We start from the raw sequence: 16,124 nt of genomic DNA, 5'->3' as shown, positions 1-16,124 counted from the left end.
GAAAATGGTTAAGCCTCCAGAAGACACCCCCCAAAATCCAGCCAACCCAAACAGCTAATCAATTGTTAGATAAAATTGTAAACACGATGGAGGTCTTCGAAGTCTAACCAAAACCAGCATCTTCGTTTCTTGGTAGCTCAGGCCAGGTAGGCATTTGTTATGTCTACAAGATAGATTAGATTAGATTAGATTTATTGGATTTATATGCCGCCCCTCTCCGAAAACTCGGGGCGGCTCACAGCAAGACAAAAAACAATATATAATGACAATCCAATACCCACCAATCCAATTTCAGTTTTAAGCTAAAAATTCACAAAAACAACCCCAAGTATTAAAACAAATAAACAAAACACACATACAATCAATCTAATACCAAAACAACATGGGCAAGGGGGAGATGTTTCAGTTCCCCCATGCCTGACGGCAGAGGTGGGTTTTAAGAAGTTTGCGAAAGGCAAGGAGGGTGGGGGCAATCCTAATCTCAGGGGGGAGTTGGTTCCAGAGGGTTGGAGCCGCCACAGAGAAGGCTCTTCCCCTGGGTCCCGCCAGACGACATTGTTTAGTCGACGGGACCCGGAGAAGGCCAACTCTGTGGGACCGAACCGGTCGCTGGGATTCGTGCGGCAGAAGGCGGTCCCGAAGGTATTCTGGTCCAGTGCCATGAAGGGCTTTATAGGTCATAACCAACACTTTGAATTGTGACCGGAAACTGATCGGCAACCAATGCAGGCTGCGGAGTGTTGGAGTGATATGGGCATACTTAGAGAAGCCCATAATTGCTCTCGCAGCTGCATTCTGCACGATCTGAAGTTTCCGAACACTTTTCAAAGGTAGCCCCATGTAGAGAGCGTTACAGTAGTCGAACCTCGAGGTGATTAGGGCATGAGTGACTGTGAGCAATGACTCCCGGTCCAAGTAGGGCCGCAACTGGCGCACCAGGCGAACCTGGGCAAACGCCCCCCTCGCCACAGCTGAAAGATGTTTCTCTAGTGTGAGCTGTGGATCGAGGAGGACGCCCAAGTTGCGGACCCTCTCTGAAGGGGTCAATAATTCCCCCCCCAGGGTAATGGATGGACAGATCGAGTTGTCCTTGGGAGGCAAGACCCACAGCCACTCCGTCTTGTCTGGATTGAGTTTGAGTTTGTTGACACCCATCCAGGCCCCAACAGCCTCCAGGCACCGGCACATCACTTCCACTGCTTCGTTGACTGGGCATGGGGTGGAGATGTACAGCTGGGTATCATCGGCATATTGATGATACCTCACCCCATGTCCTTGGATGATCTCGCCCAGCGGTTTCATGTAGATATTAAATAGCAGGGGGGAGAGGACCGACCCCTGAGGCACCCCACAAGGGAGAGACCTCGAGGTCGACCTCTGACCCCCCACTAACACCGACTGCGACCGACCAGAGAGGTAGGAGGAGAACCACTGGAGAACAGTGCCTCCCACTCCCAACCCCTCCAGCCGGCGCAGAAGGATACCATGGTCGATGGTATCGAAAGCCGCTGAGAGGTCAAGGAGCACCAGGACAGAGGACAAGCCCCCGTCCCGGGCCCGCCAGAGATCATCCATCAACGCGACCAAAGCAGTTTCCGTGCTGTAGCCGGGCCTGAATCCAGACTGCCGAGGACCTAGATAATCGGCTTCTTCCAAGGACCGCTGGAGTTGAAGTGCCACCACCTTCTCGACAACCTTCCCCATAAAGGGAAGGTTGGAGACTGGACGGTAGTTATTAAGCACGGCTGGGTCCAGGGAAGGCTTCTTGAGGAGGGGGCGCACAAGTGCCTCCTTATAAAGGGCCGGGAAGGACCCCCTCCCCAAGGAGGCGTTGACAATCTCCTGGACCCAGCTCCGTGTCACCTCCCGACTGGCCGAAACCAGCCAAGAGGGACACGGATCCAGTAAACAGGTGGCGGAACTCACAGCTCCAATGGCCTTGTCCACTTCATCAGGTGACACCAAGTCAAACTCCGCCCAGACAGGTGGACAAAGACGTTTAGCCCCAGTCGCCTCAACTGACTCGTTGTCAGTCGACTCTGTTTTACAATTGGAGTCGAGGTCCGCCCGGATCCGAGCGATTTTATCAGCGAAAAACGTGTTAAAGTCCTCAGCACTGCTCTGCAAGGGCTCCCCAACTCCCCCCTGATTAAGAAGGGAGCGGGTCACCCTGAACAGAGCGGCTGGGCGGGATTCCGCTGATGCAATCAAGGCGGCATGGTACGCGCATCTTGCCGCCTTGAGCGCCACTTTGTAAGTCTTAATATGAGCTCTTACAAGTGTTCGATCGGATTCAGACTTACTGTTCCTCCATCGCTTCTCCAGACGTCTCTTCTGGCGCTTCAACTCCCGGAGCTCCTCGTTGTACCATGGGGCTCTACGGGGTCTAGTGCCGCGGAGAGGTCGCAACGGCGCAATCCGGTCAAGAGCCCCTACTGCAGCCTTGTTCCAGGCCTCAGCAAGGGTCTCTGCCGAACTGTGAACGAGTGTATCTGGAATGACCCCAAGCGCCCTCTGAAAACCTTCTGGATCCATCAGGCGTCTGGGGCGGAACAACTTAATTGGTTCCGCCTCCCTGCGGGGAAGGATTGGAGCCAGGAAGTTAAGCCGCAGTAGGAAATGGTCTGACCATGACAAAGGCAACACTTCTAAGCCCCTTAGTCTCAGACCATTACTCAATTGCTCAGAGAGGAATATCATATCGGGTGCGTGCCCACCCTCGTGGGTTGGACCCTGAACTACTTGAGTCAGGTCCATGGCTGTCATGGTGGCCATGAACTCCTGTGCCAGTCCAGAGGAACCGCCGAGTGACGGCAGATTGAAGTCCCCCAGGACAATAAGTCCGGGGAACTCCACCGCCAACCCGGCCACCTCCTCGAGCAGCACAGGCAGGGCTGTTGACACGCAGCTGGGAGGCAGGTACGTGAGTAACAAGCCCACCTGAACCCCTAAGTCCAACTTCACCAGAAGGGACTCGCAACCCGCAACCTCTGGAGCAATGAGCCTACGCAGGCAAAGACTCTCCCTGGCTATAATAGCCACTCCTTCCCCCCTTCCCTGGGGTCGAGGTTGATGCCACACCCGAAACCCAGCTGGACAGATTTCCGAGAGAGGAACTCCTCCCTCTGGGCCCAGCCAGGTTTCGGTCACACAAGCCAGGTCGGCCTCCTCATCCAGGATCAAATCCCGGATGAGGAGAGCTTTATTTACCACCGACCTGGCATTGAGCAGCAGCAGCTTGAGCCCAGGGCCAGGATTACACTCGTCACCAGTATCTTGGGTTGAGCTCAAGGAGCCGGAAGGAGGGATCGCTACTAAGCAGCGATCTCTCCTTCCCCTGGAACGGCTAGCTCCAAGGCTCCCACCATATCTGCCTCTCCCCAGCAAGACCGGGATGTCTGCCCAAGTAAAATTTAAATTAGGTTTTGGTATCTCTTGGTACCTAGTAATTTCAGCATCATTATTACGGCCAATTTTTAATTAAGGCTTATTTCCAAACAGAGACTCCTTTAAATTAACATGAATAACTTTGAGTTTATTGCTTAAGAAGAGGTATCTATTAAAGGAGAAGCTTTTACCTAAGACAGAGGTTTTCAAACTTGGCAACTGTAAGACTTGTGGACTTGAACTCCCAGAATTCTCCAGCCCGCATAGCTGGCTGGAGAGTTCTGGGAATTGAAATCCCCAAGTCTTAAAGTTAGTTAGTTAGTTAGTTAGTTAGTTAGTTAGTTAGTTAGTTAGTTAGTTAGTTAGTTAGTTTATTATTTACTAAATTTGTATACCGCCCCTCTCCGTAGACTTGGGGCGGCTCACAACAATAGTAGAAAACAATGTAAAATACAAATCTAATATTTAAAAAACTAAAAACCCATAATTTAAAATACCAAAAGACCTGACACAAGACCATGATCAGTACAAAGGCAAATATTTTATTGATCACTTTTTTTGCCAGGCAGGACTCAAGCCAAGAGGATTGTATTCTGGGGTCTCCTTCCTCTTTGATGGTCACAATGCCATGAAGATAGTTCCAGCAGGCCTCCGGCCGTTGATCTGATGGTACACCATTAATGACATCTATGGTTTTCAGCTGTTTTAATTGTTTTTAATTGTTGGTTTTTAATTGTTTTAGATGGTTGGTTTGTTAATGGTTTTTAATGTTATATATGGTATGTTTTATTCTTTGTGAGCTGCCCAGAGTCCCTTGGGAGTTGGGCGGCATGCAAATTCGAATAATAAATAAATAATCTGAATAAGAAATAAATATCTCTGAGAAGAAACAATTATTGTAGGTCTCCCCTGATGGTGAAATGAGGAACTGAGTTTAACAGAATAAGAGACTTGGAAGGGAAGGGTCAGGCAGGAAACCTATACCATTTCAGATGAATGATTGTTCAATCTCTTCTTAAGCACCTCCAGAATTCAGAACTTCTTAGCTAATTGTTCAAAAAATCCAACTACTCCATCATTTCCCCTCTAATTTGAGGTCCCCACATTTGATAGGCTGCATCAAATGAGAGAAGTGTGGCCTAGTAATACTAACTAACCAACCAACCAACCAACTCATGATCCATACTCTACTCAGCTGGTGACACCTCCCAGCTTGCCCTGTTGGGTTGACATTCACAATCCAGGATCTGATAAGAATTATGGTTTTAAAAATGTCTATGAATCTTTTTTCCCCAGTAAGGTCAAAGATTTTGAAAGGCTACAATTAACGCTGTTAATAAAAACCAGTGACAATTCACAAAGATTATTAGGCGTAAATAGAAATACAGTGTTCCCTTGATTTTCGCAGGTTCGAACTTCGTGACAAGTCTACATAGCCAAAAATAGTGTATTTACTTCCGCATCTCTACTTCGCGGAAATTCGACTTTCACGGGCGGTCTCAGAACGCATCCCCCGCGAAAAGCGAGGGGACACTGTACATCCTATTTCTATAGCAAGGAGGATAAAGCAGGAAGGGTTAAATTATTTCATTCGAAGAGGAAATTATACTGTAGTCTCATTTGGATATCACTTCTGCATCTTGTGCTTGTGATAAAAAGAGAAGAAACTTTCACTTAGGTTTTATTGATCAGAAAGATTTGTCTTTTTAAAAATGGCTAGTTATTTATTAATGTGTAAAAGCAAGAAGTTGAAGATGGAATGCTTTTATCTTGTACTGTGCAAAAAGAGTTGGAAGTCAATGCCTTCTTTCTTTCTTTCTTTCTTTCTTTCTTTCTTTCTTTCGCTTCCTTCCTTCCTCTTCCTTCTCTTTCTTTCTCCCTCCCTTCCTCCTCTCTTGTATCTCACACCCCTCCCTCTCACACCCCTCCCTCCTTCCCTAAATTTCCTATTTTCTTTGTATTTTATATAATAAAAGAAATAATCATTTTTTTAAAAAAATGATTCTCCCCCATACTTTCCCCCCCTCACCAAATGCTGCACCAGTTTAGGGATATCCCAAACACACAGAATTAAATGGAGAAAAATAAACAGGATTGAAGTGTGACTATAAATCAAAAGAAGACGACAAAACAATAACCAAAGCGCCAGGAACAATTCCCTTCCTACAGCTAATTGGATTTAAGCTTTTAATGTCAGGTTTCTGTTACATTCCTACCACACCTGGCTTGTCATTAAGCTCAGCTCCCAGAAGGGATGTGGCAGCTGCTGCTGCTGATACACAGGACACGGGACTCCAATTTCCTCGATTCACACGTGCAGTTGCGTTTCCCACTTTCCTCCCTTCTTCATTGAATTGTGGCTCAACGAAAACAGGTTTGGGCCAAGAGCAACAGGCAGGCAAAGTGGGAGTCCCGGCTGGTCGGCTCGAGGCATGTGTGAACACACTTGGCTAACCCGCAACTCGAGCAAACCTGGGAAAAACGCGGCCTGACACGCAACACACACACAAGCCACCGACTCGCAAGCCTTGGAAGAGAAACGCGGAGAGGGAGGAGAAAAGGGGTGGGGGGGTCTCTTAGGGGTGGGATGGCCCCTCCTTGGCCCTGCCTGACACGTGTCCGCGCATCCCCACGGAGGCTCTCACCTTGACGCGGTGCACGGCGAAGTCCCCCTGGGGCGGCGGCTGCCCCCAGACGGCGATGCCCTCCCGGTTGTAGCGGCTCAGCCAGCCCAGCTCCGTCTCGCACTCCGTCTGGAAGGCGCGGAAGGCGGCTTCGTCGGGGAGCCGGACGGGCTCCATGCCCACCGGCCCGTCTCAGCCGCAGAAGCCCCGAGCGGGCGGCCAGCCAGCCAGCGGGCGCACAAGGGGCAGAGCAGCGGCCCCGCACCGACGGCCAGGAGTCCCAACCCGGCCGGCGGGGCAGGTGAGACGCCGATTGGCCGCGCCCGCCCGCCCCCTTGCCCGCCCGCCCTCCGCCTCCCGGGACTCCGCGGCTGGGAAGGCGCTGCTGCTGCTGCCGCTTCTCCGCCCCCGCGCCGGGCGAGGTTTCCAAGGGCGGCCGGGTGAAAGGGCTCCGGCGGAGGCTGTTGAGAAACCCGCCGGGCGCGTTCCGGGATGGAAGCCCCGGGCCCGCTGCAACCGCCGAGCGCGCGAGGGAGGAAGAGGAAAAGGAAGCAAGAGAAACACGCACATACACACACAGAGAAAGGAGACAACTATCAGCAAACTTTGGAAAACTGAACCATTTTTTTAATGAGTGGGAAGATAATTAATTTTTTTTTTTAAATTAAAAAATGACCCTGAAACATTAGAGGTAGTCCTTGACTTAATGACGGCAATAAGTTAATAAGTTTGGAGAGGGGCGGCATACAAATCTAAATAATAATAATAAATAATAACAATAATAATAATGATGATGATGATAATGATAAGGATAATAATGTAGGGCAGGCCTGGGGCTGTTGATCAGAGGATGCATTATCTAGATCTGGCCATAAAAGATACACATGGTTTTATTATGGGTTTAATTTGTTTTTTAAAATTGTTCCTCTTTTAGATATTTAATATTAATAAGTTGCTCTTTTTGGTTGTGAGCCACCCAGAGTCCTTTAGGGCAGAAGTCTTCAAACTTGGCAACTTGAAGACTTGTGGACTTCAACTCCCAGAATTCTCCAGCCAGCATAGCAAAGCTGGCTGGAGAATTCTGGGAGTTGAAGTCCACAAGTCTTCAAGTTGCCAAGTTTGAAGACCTCTGCCTTAAGGGAGTTGGGCGGCATACAAATGTAACTAAGAAATAATAAATAAATGCAACATTCATTAAGGGAGTTTTACCCCGTGTTATGACTCTTCTTTTGCTAATGTGGTTAAATGAATCATTGCAATTGTTAAATAAGTGAACACCTTTGTTAAGTGAATCTGGCTTCCTTATTGAATTGGCTTCTCAGAAGGTTGCAATCACGCCCTCCCCTGCAAAAGCACTCTGGCAGTCTCACACTACTTACCAGAGCTTACAAAACTTTCGCCAGACCCATCCTCGAATACAGCTCATCTGTTTGGAACCCATACCGCATCTCAGACATTAACACCCTTGAAAATATCCAGAGATACTTCACCAGAAGAGCCCTTCACTCCTCCACTCGAAACAGAACACCCTACGAAACTAGACTTACAATCCTGGGCCTAGAAATCTTAGAACTACGCTGCCTTAAACATGATCTAAGTATTGCATATAAGATCATATGCTGCAATGTCCTGCCTGCCAATGATTACTTCAGCTTCAACCACAACAACACTAGAGCACAACAGATTCAAGCTCAATATTAACCGCTCCAAATTTGACTGTAAACAATACAACTTTAGTAATAGAGTTGTTGAAGTGTGGAACTCATTACTGGACTCCATAGTATCATCCCCTAACCTCCAACATTTTACCCTTAGATTATCCACGGTTGACCTCTCTAGATTCCTAAGAGGTGAGTAAGGGGCGTGCATAAGTGCACTAGAGTGCCTTCCAAACCTGTCCTATTGTCTCTCCTATATCCCATATATCTTCTCTTCTATCCCTTTGATTTATCTTATCCTATACGCTCTCTTCTATTCCTTCTCTATTTTTCCCCCTTTGAAGGTGTCGTTTACTACCTTCATTGTGTATTATTGTGCATTGGACAAAATTAAATAAACAAATAAACAAAGTCACCAAAGCATCTGAATTTTGACCTTGTGAAAAGGAGAGATGCTGCAGCGATGGTGTGTGTGTGAAAATGGTTGTAAAGTCACTTTTTTTAGTACCATTGTAACTTTGAACATTCACTAAATGAACTGCTGTAAGTCGAAGACTATCTGTATTGGGGAGAGGAAGAAGGAAGATTGTAATATAGAATATAGTTGCATATGTGTGGTTAGGGTCCTCAAAACCTGGCAGCTATGCTGGCTGGAGAATTCTTGGGAGTTGAAGTCCACACAAAGTTTTAAAAGTTGCCAAGTTCGAAAACCTCTGGATTAGACACACAAGGAAGTTGTCTCAGCACCAACAATTTAGAAAGGTATGGGAATATGTTATCCGTCTCTTCAATACGAGATGATCTCGGATAAGAATCAGTCAAGGAAAGGTTAAGAGGGAGAAAGAGGAAGTAGAAAGGTGAAGGGAGAAGTAGGGAGAAGGAGCAAGAAGGGAGGAAGAGGAGAGGGAGACAGAGGAAAGGGAGTGTAAAGAAATGAAGAAAAACAGATTGATGGATAGGTGCAAAATAAGAGATTGATTTAGGGCTGATTGGATACAAATGTATAGTTGTGTATCTTACTGATGAATTTTTAAGGCATATCAATTGATATATATACATGGAAATTCTGGAGAAAAATAAAAATAAAAATGGACGTTTGTCACTGGTAGAAAAGCATTGGAAAACAGAATAAGAGAAAATAAATAGTTACCCAAAAGAAAAGAAAAAATATCAACATTCCCTTGCAGTTTCTTGCCTGGCGTGGGGCTTCCAAGATTCGCCCATGTTTCCTCAACACTCCGTGGCTTGCATTGGCTGCCGATCAGTTTCCGGTCACAATTCAGTGTTGGTCATGACCTTTAAAGCCCTACATGGCTTTGGACCAGACTACCTCTGGAACCGCCTGCTACTGCAAGAATCCCAACGACCGATAAGGTCCTACAGAGTTGGCCTTCTCCGGGTCCCGTCGACTAAACAATGTCGTTTGGCGGGCCCCAGGGGAAGAGCCTTCTCTGTGGCAGCCCCGGCCCTCTGGAACCAACTTCCCCCGGAGATTAAAATTGCCCCCACCCTCCCTGTCTTTCGTAAACTACTCAAGACTCATTTATACCGCCAGGCATGGGGGAGTTGAGATATTCCTTCCCCCTAGGCCATTACAAGTTATGCATGGTATGTCTGTGTGTATGTTTGGTTTTATAATAAGGGTTTTTAGTTGTTTTATTATTGGATTGTTACATGGTGTTTTTATCATTGTTGTTAGCCGCCCTGAGTCTACGGAGGGGCGGCATACAAATCCAATAAATAATAATAATAATAATAATAATAATAATAATAATTATTATTATTATTCTTGAAAGCAAAAGGAGGGAGGCAAGGTGAAAAACTCCAGGTTTTCTACTCTTGCAACTTGCAATTGGGGTTATGAAGCACATTGGCTTCTTTTCAATGCGCCCTGCTTTCGCCATCTGCACTCGACACTGCCGTAAAAGCAAATGACAATTTGTGATTTAGTTAAACCAAAAAAAAAATCCACCCACAACTTGAGATGGAGAACATGGGCGTGAGAAAGACCAACTGCCACCAAACCAGGCAGACTAGACATTTTGCAAACGGCCGAAGAGAAAATAGTTCCACCTGCTGTTGTGTTTTTGCTATAGAAATTATTCCAAGATTAATTCCTCTTGGAGTTGCTCCGGAGTGGAGGACTGTGTGTAAACGAGGCACGCCTCTGTAGTTGTCTTGTTTAAAAGCTCTTTTTTGAGCAGCTTTTGGTTTTAGCCAGGGGCTTTTCTGGCGGAAGAGGAAAGGCCACACGGAGAACATGTCAAATGCAGAGAAGTGCCTGGCCTAGAGGGGGTAGTTCTGCTTGGGGGAATTTAACCCTTCCGCAGACCCACATTTCCTTGTGCAGGCAAGGCCAATTTCCTAACTGCTTCTCCATTGACTAGACAGGAAGTTGCAGGGAATTGGCTGCAGAGGATAAAAGATTATAAGGCATTGTTTCTCAACCTCCGCCACTTTAAGCTGGGTGGACTTCAACTCCCACAATTCCCCAGCCAGGAATTCTGGGAGTAAGAAGTCCATAAAGGCTTAAAAAGTGGCTGAGATCAAGAATTTGCCACCTGGTAGACCAAGATCCAAACCATGAAATTATATATAAAATCTTTTGAAAGTCTTGGGTCAGTACCAAGCCACGAATCCAAGCTTGAAACACATGCCCTGCACGACCAAATTCTGGATATCTTTAAATGAAAGGATTAATCTCTAAAAAATTAGCTTTATCTGCTGGTGATGGGCTGATCAATAAATCCAATGACAGATTATACTAGAAGATGCTCCATTGATGGGTCTTTCAGCTCTGGAGTCAGGGCACATTTGGTCGAAAGATGGGTGATGGGTATCGTCAAATATGACATTGCTGTATAATTTAAATTAACCCCTAGGTTTGTCATGTTTTTTTCCAATGTGTAAGCTTCAAAGACACATTTCTAGTATTGCAGTTCTTCATTTGCTTGAAAACACCCGTCGTTGAGATCATGAGGCATTTGCACAACCTTGGAAAAGAGATAATATAAATTCCTCCTCAATAATAAAATGACAAATATGGCAATTCACACCATCACTGGGTTTTTTTTAGAACAGGGCTCTCCAACCTTGGCAGCTTTGTTTTGTGGACTTCAACTCCCAGAATGCCTTGTTGAGCCTGGGGAATTCTGGGAGTTGAAGTCCACTAGTCTTAAAGTTCCCAAGGTTGGAGACATATGTATGTGTGTGTGTGTACACACAAACACACACACAAGCAACATTCAAGCAATATATATATATATAAGCAACATTCACTATGGCTGTATAAATTTTCATTTGTCTTTTCTTAGAAACATAGAAGACTGACAGCAGAAAAAGACCTCATGGTCAATCTAGTCTGCCCTTATACTATTTCCTGTATTTTATCTTAGGATGGATCTATGTTTATCCCAGGCATATTTAAATTCAGTTTCTGTGGATTTACCAACCATGTCTGCTGGAAGTTTGTTCCATGCATCTACTACTCTTTCAGGCAAATATTTTCTCACATTGCTTCTGATCTTTCCCCCAACTAACCTCAGATTGTGCCCCCTTGTTCTTGTGTTCACTTTCCTATTAAAAACACTTCCCTCCAGAACCTTATTTAACCCTTTAACATATTTAAATGTTTCAATCATGTCCCCCCTTTCCCTTCTGTCCTCCAGACCATACAATTTTCAAGATTTCAAAATCTTCAATTTTTGCCTGGCCCAATAAACCTAACTGCCCAATTACAGAATTTATACATTTGGACAAACTTACTTTACTATACTTGCCTGCCTTGAGATCATTCTCATTAATGCTTTAATTACACACATCTGGACATATCCAAAACTTTCAATAGCGACAAACTCTGGGGAAATAACACAGCATTACAAAGTTGTTCAAAGCATTTTTTTTCTGCCTATTGTGATGCAAACTTGCTACACAACTCGTGTGTAACCCAAAAGGCAAAAAGGCACACAGGGCACATCATACCAGTTCCTTTTGTTCCTTCTTTGAGGAACAAAAGACCACATCTCTGTGTTTATTTCAAGCCTCACCCATCTAAAATTACAGTGGATTATGGACTGCAGTTCGCTTTTGCAGGACCTCCAGATAAAAAAAGGCTACAGAATCACACTTTTGTTCACTTGCACTGCTGTGCAAAATCAACTTTCACATTAATCAGAAATGAAAAAAGAGCTGAGCCGACTACTGGTAGCCCAGTGCATGGAGAAAAATGGATATTTGAGAGGGGGAAGAAGAGTTAATGTTGGATTTTATCCTATACTGTTTATTCATTCTATTCATCAGATGGTGTTAATTTTCTAAGGGTGTCGTACAGCTCTGAAGCTAGAGGAAACTACAGTACCTAACCTCAAAATCTGCAAGAGGATGAAGTAATAAAAGAAAGTTGTTTATGGAAGAGAATAATTGTAGCTTGGGGTTGAGCAGTGGGGGTCTTTTTGGTGCTCTCTGAAGTCGGTTGCTTTCTTGCTTTCACTACCCAGTTATCACTAGATTTGCTAGATCTGCAAATCTGTTTTAAAACAGGCAAATCATCTGGTGCACATTCAGAATGAAGGCAGCATTTATTTCAGGGAAGAATCCCAGAGCTAAAGCTACTCTCTTCACTTGAAATATAACTTTGAAAAAGTAGACTTGGCAAGTTAAGAGGTTCAAGTGCTTCCTTTCATTTCTCCATTTAGCTTCCATTAAAAAGTGGGAATAAAAACTGTCCCTTTTAATAATTTTGTGACCTGGAAAAAGAAAAAAGTGCTGCTAGATCCCTGTTTGTTTTTTTGCCATTGCAGAACCAATGTACTTCATCATCATCATCATCACAACAACAGCAACAGAGTTGGAAGGGACCTTGGAGGCATAGTTCCCTCTAAGCTGAGCAGTGAGCAATCGCTCACTTAAAAATCATCATCAACTCAGAGTTTTCCAAACCTGCCCAGAAGCCGAGAGGGAAATTTTATTATTATTTCTGTGTCGCCCAGTCCCGAAGGAACTGCCGCTCAGACACTATACTTTTTCGCCCACCCCCAAAATTTTTTAGAGAGAACACTGCTTGGAGGTCTTCTAATCCAACCCCGATTGGGCAGGAAACCCTGTACTAATTCAGAGAAATGGTTATCCACCATCATCTTAGAAATTTCCAATGCTGGAGCATTCACAAGTTCTGGCGGCAAGCTGTTCCACTGGTTAATTGTTCTGTCAGGAAATTTCTCATTCATTCCAGGTTGCTTCTGCCCTTCTTTAGTTTCCACCCATTGCTTCTTTCTACCCTCAGGTGCTTTGGATAATAGCTTGACTCCCTCTTCTTTGTGGCCATCCCTGAGATATTGGAACACTGCTATCATGTTTCCCTTAGTCCTTCTTTTAATTAAACTTTTTTCTCTTTTAATATGTGCTTGATACGGAAAGTTGGAAGCGAGCATTACCGGATGCAGCGTTTCCTTAGAAATCCATCACAGCGACACAGAAACTGTGGTGAACTGAATTTATTTAGTGTGATACACAGCTGCAATCTGACAGTCAATATTCATATATCAAGAGTCACTTAGTTGGCTAACAGCTAGGAGACAGCAGACCCCGAGACACACACTCAAGTATTATACACAATCACAGAGAAGGCAGGGGTGAGCGAAGTGTGTCGTTCACAAGACTATTTTCCCCCAAATGCCATCCCGACCCACAAACATTTATGCTTATTTTTTCCCCATTTTTTCTTTTCTTTTTTAAACCCCTAATCTCCAGAGTAGTTTTCCAGTGCATCGTCAAAGATCACCAAGACAGCAGTGGCCGGAGGAGAAAGGGAGAGAGAGTAGCAGCCCCAGTTAACTGCGGAGAAAGGAACAGACACGTGACAGGACATTGCCAATCCCCACACAATAGGGAGTATATATATCTTTCTCTAGATCTATATATAGTTATCTACACAGGTTGGGAACGGACCTTTTGCAAAAGGGGAGGGAGTCGCTTTCGAAATCCAGGGAGCCGAGCTCTGCAAGGCTGGCTGATTCTGATTGGAGAGGAAGAGAGATACGCTCCAGGCTACCTGGGTTCAGGTAAGAGGCATGTGGGAAGATGCCAGAGCAGCTTTGCACATCAGAGGAAGTAATTGGTTATCTCAGTGGGGCCGATGTTCGGAAGAGGTCAGTGGTGCTTTTAAGAATTGGAAATAATTCAACACACTTCTTCAAAGATTTCAAGGCTGCAGGTGCCTTCAAAGGCAGCAAAGAAAATGTAAAGCGGGAATTTTGAGCAACGTGAAGCCTCTGTGCCAGGGCTAAGAAGCTGGACCCACAAACAATGTTTTCTAAATACAGGTAGAACTATGTCTGATTTTTCCCAATTCCCATAACAAGAAGATGGAGCATCTATGGAGATTGTCAGTCATCCAGGTCATGGATTGTCTCAAAGGTGCTTTTTAAAGAGGCAACTGGACTGTCTGTTTTTTTCTTGAGGGAAGAAGCCATTTTGCTCCTCATCCAAAAAGCACCATCAGTTCTGAGTGAGAACAGATGAAGCTTCTTCTTCCCTCAAGAAAAAAACAAGACAGTCCAGTTGCCTCTTGAAAAAACACCTTTTGAGACAAGAGGATAAGGGTGCTAGGAGAAGGTTATGTGCAGACATCTCCTACAAATATTCTATGCATCTGCATAACTGTTGTCCTTCTTTATGCACGAGGCTTCTAGACTGGGAGTGCCAGCAAAACGCCAAAGGGCTAAGAAAAAGCCACCAACTTCCTGCAGCATTGATAAACTACAACAATATCGGCTCATCTCTATGGAAAACCCGGTTTCTCAAGCAAGAAACCTGAGTTTCAGCCTTCTTTGAGTACTTTATGATGTATTCTGCAGACAGTGTGGCTGTAGCGGTACCGCTTGGGTAAAGATTAGCATCCTTTGATGGAAGGCATTTCCCCTTTGGTGGTTTCCTCTGAACTTAAGGGAACAACTCAACTGTGCTGCCCAGGACTCTGACAGAAGAGCTGGCAAACGGGTGGGGCTGGGGAGAAGGAGGCCATTTTAGACAAAGAAGAACAATAAATCATTTGCAGCTCAGCCCCGGTGAAAGAATCACACACTAGAAATTGAAAGCAGGACGACAGACGTGTTGTGAGAGCAAGGTAGACCAAGGAAATCCTCAGATGGGGAGAAGGAAATGCTTATGCTGGGTCGATAGGCAGAACTCATTTTGGATAACGTTTCTGGTTCTAATCCCCCAAATTCTCCCAGAAGAGGATAAAAGTTACTTTGGCTCCAGGTGAGCTTAGTCCAGAAAAAGTGAGAAAAATCAGACGACTATATATTGGGTTACTATCCTTCCACCACAAATCACACCAAAAGAAAATGGTCCTTATCACCTTCAACTTTGATGAGTTGCATATTTTGCATCACCTCATCACCCAGTCATAAAATTACAGCGGCAGAGATCTTTATACACTATGCTCAAAAGCATGCCCAGCACAACAGGACCCATTCTCCAGAGCAAGAGTCTCCAACCTTGGTCACTTTAATTCTTGTGGACGTCAACTCTCAGAATTCTTCAGCCAGCACTAAAGTGACCAAGGTTGGAGAGCCCTGATCCAGAGCATTGTTTGAATGGGTCAGATTGCAACTTCTATAATCTTTCCTTTCAAATGACAATTCCCAGCAATCTTCAGCCTGTTCCAGTGCTACTCAAGCTCAGTAAATTTAAGATGTGTGGACTTCAGCACCCAGCTCCCATTCTGGGAGTTGGAAGTCCATACTTTTTAAACTTCCCAAGGTTAAGAAATACTGGCCTGCACTGCCAGTAGCCATGTGGATTAGGAACTCGAGAGCTGTAATTCAGGATCTACGGGAGGACGATCACACGGAGACAAACAAAACATGTTATTCAAATATCATCAGAAAATATTACCCAGTTCATGCTGTCTTCTACCTGTCTTCCCGTGTTAGTTTGCATGCTAGTGCAACTTGCATTCAGTCAAAGAGCAAATACCTGAAAATAAATTCTGTGCTAAATCAGAAGCTCAAGAAATCTATGCAAACCTCTATTTTTTTTTAAAATACGTACAATATTCTTTTGAAGAATCAGCAAACATCTGACAAGGATTAGCATTTCTTCCACTGTACATGAAATAAAAACAAACAACTCCATGTTTAACTAGACATCTATGTTTTGAAGGACAGGATAAAGCAGTGGACTAAAGGCCCAGAATGAGGACCTTCCAACAATCAGACAAGGACTCAGCAGGACTCTAACAGCCGTCTATGGGAATTCTCCCCAACCTAATACTTCCCAAATTTGCAAATCCTGGGCCTTTGTGACTAGGAAATATTTAAAAAGAGTAGTTCTGCACACCTGTAGGTTGGAGCAGACTAATGTAGAGACATAATTCAAAATGACAAACCAAGGAATGAAGCAAAAAGTGGAGGCAGTTGTAAAGCACTTTGCATATTTCAAATGAGTCATG

General features: G+C 44.9%; 1 protein-coding gene across 1 annotated transcript in view; it reads right to left on the bottom strand.

Annotated features, from left to right (window-relative positions):
- The window catches only part of LOC139171470 (START domain-containing protein 10-like), a 35,457-nt gene extending 29,094 nt beyond the window's left edge, over positions 1 to 6,363 (bottom strand). Inside the window, exon 1 of the mRNA XM_070759719.1 lies at positions 6,033 to 6,363. Within this exon, the coding sequence (XP_070615820.1) occupies positions 6,033 to 6,188 (156 nt within the window). The 5' untranslated portion in view covers positions 6,189 to 6,363. The remainder of the gene's footprint in view (positions 1 to 6,032) is intronic.
- Positions 6,364 to 16,124: the final 9,761 nt, after the last annotated feature.

Source organism: Erythrolamprus reginae, chromosome 8 (assembly GCF_031021105.1).
Source record: "Erythrolamprus reginae isolate rEryReg1 chromosome 8, rEryReg1.hap1, whole genome shotgun sequence".
NCBI classification, from domain to species: Eukaryota; Metazoa; Chordata; class Lepidosauria; order Squamata; family Dipsadidae; genus Erythrolamprus; species Erythrolamprus reginae.
Note: the sequence above shows the minus strand (reverse complement) of the source record. Positions and strands in the feature narration are given on the sequence as shown.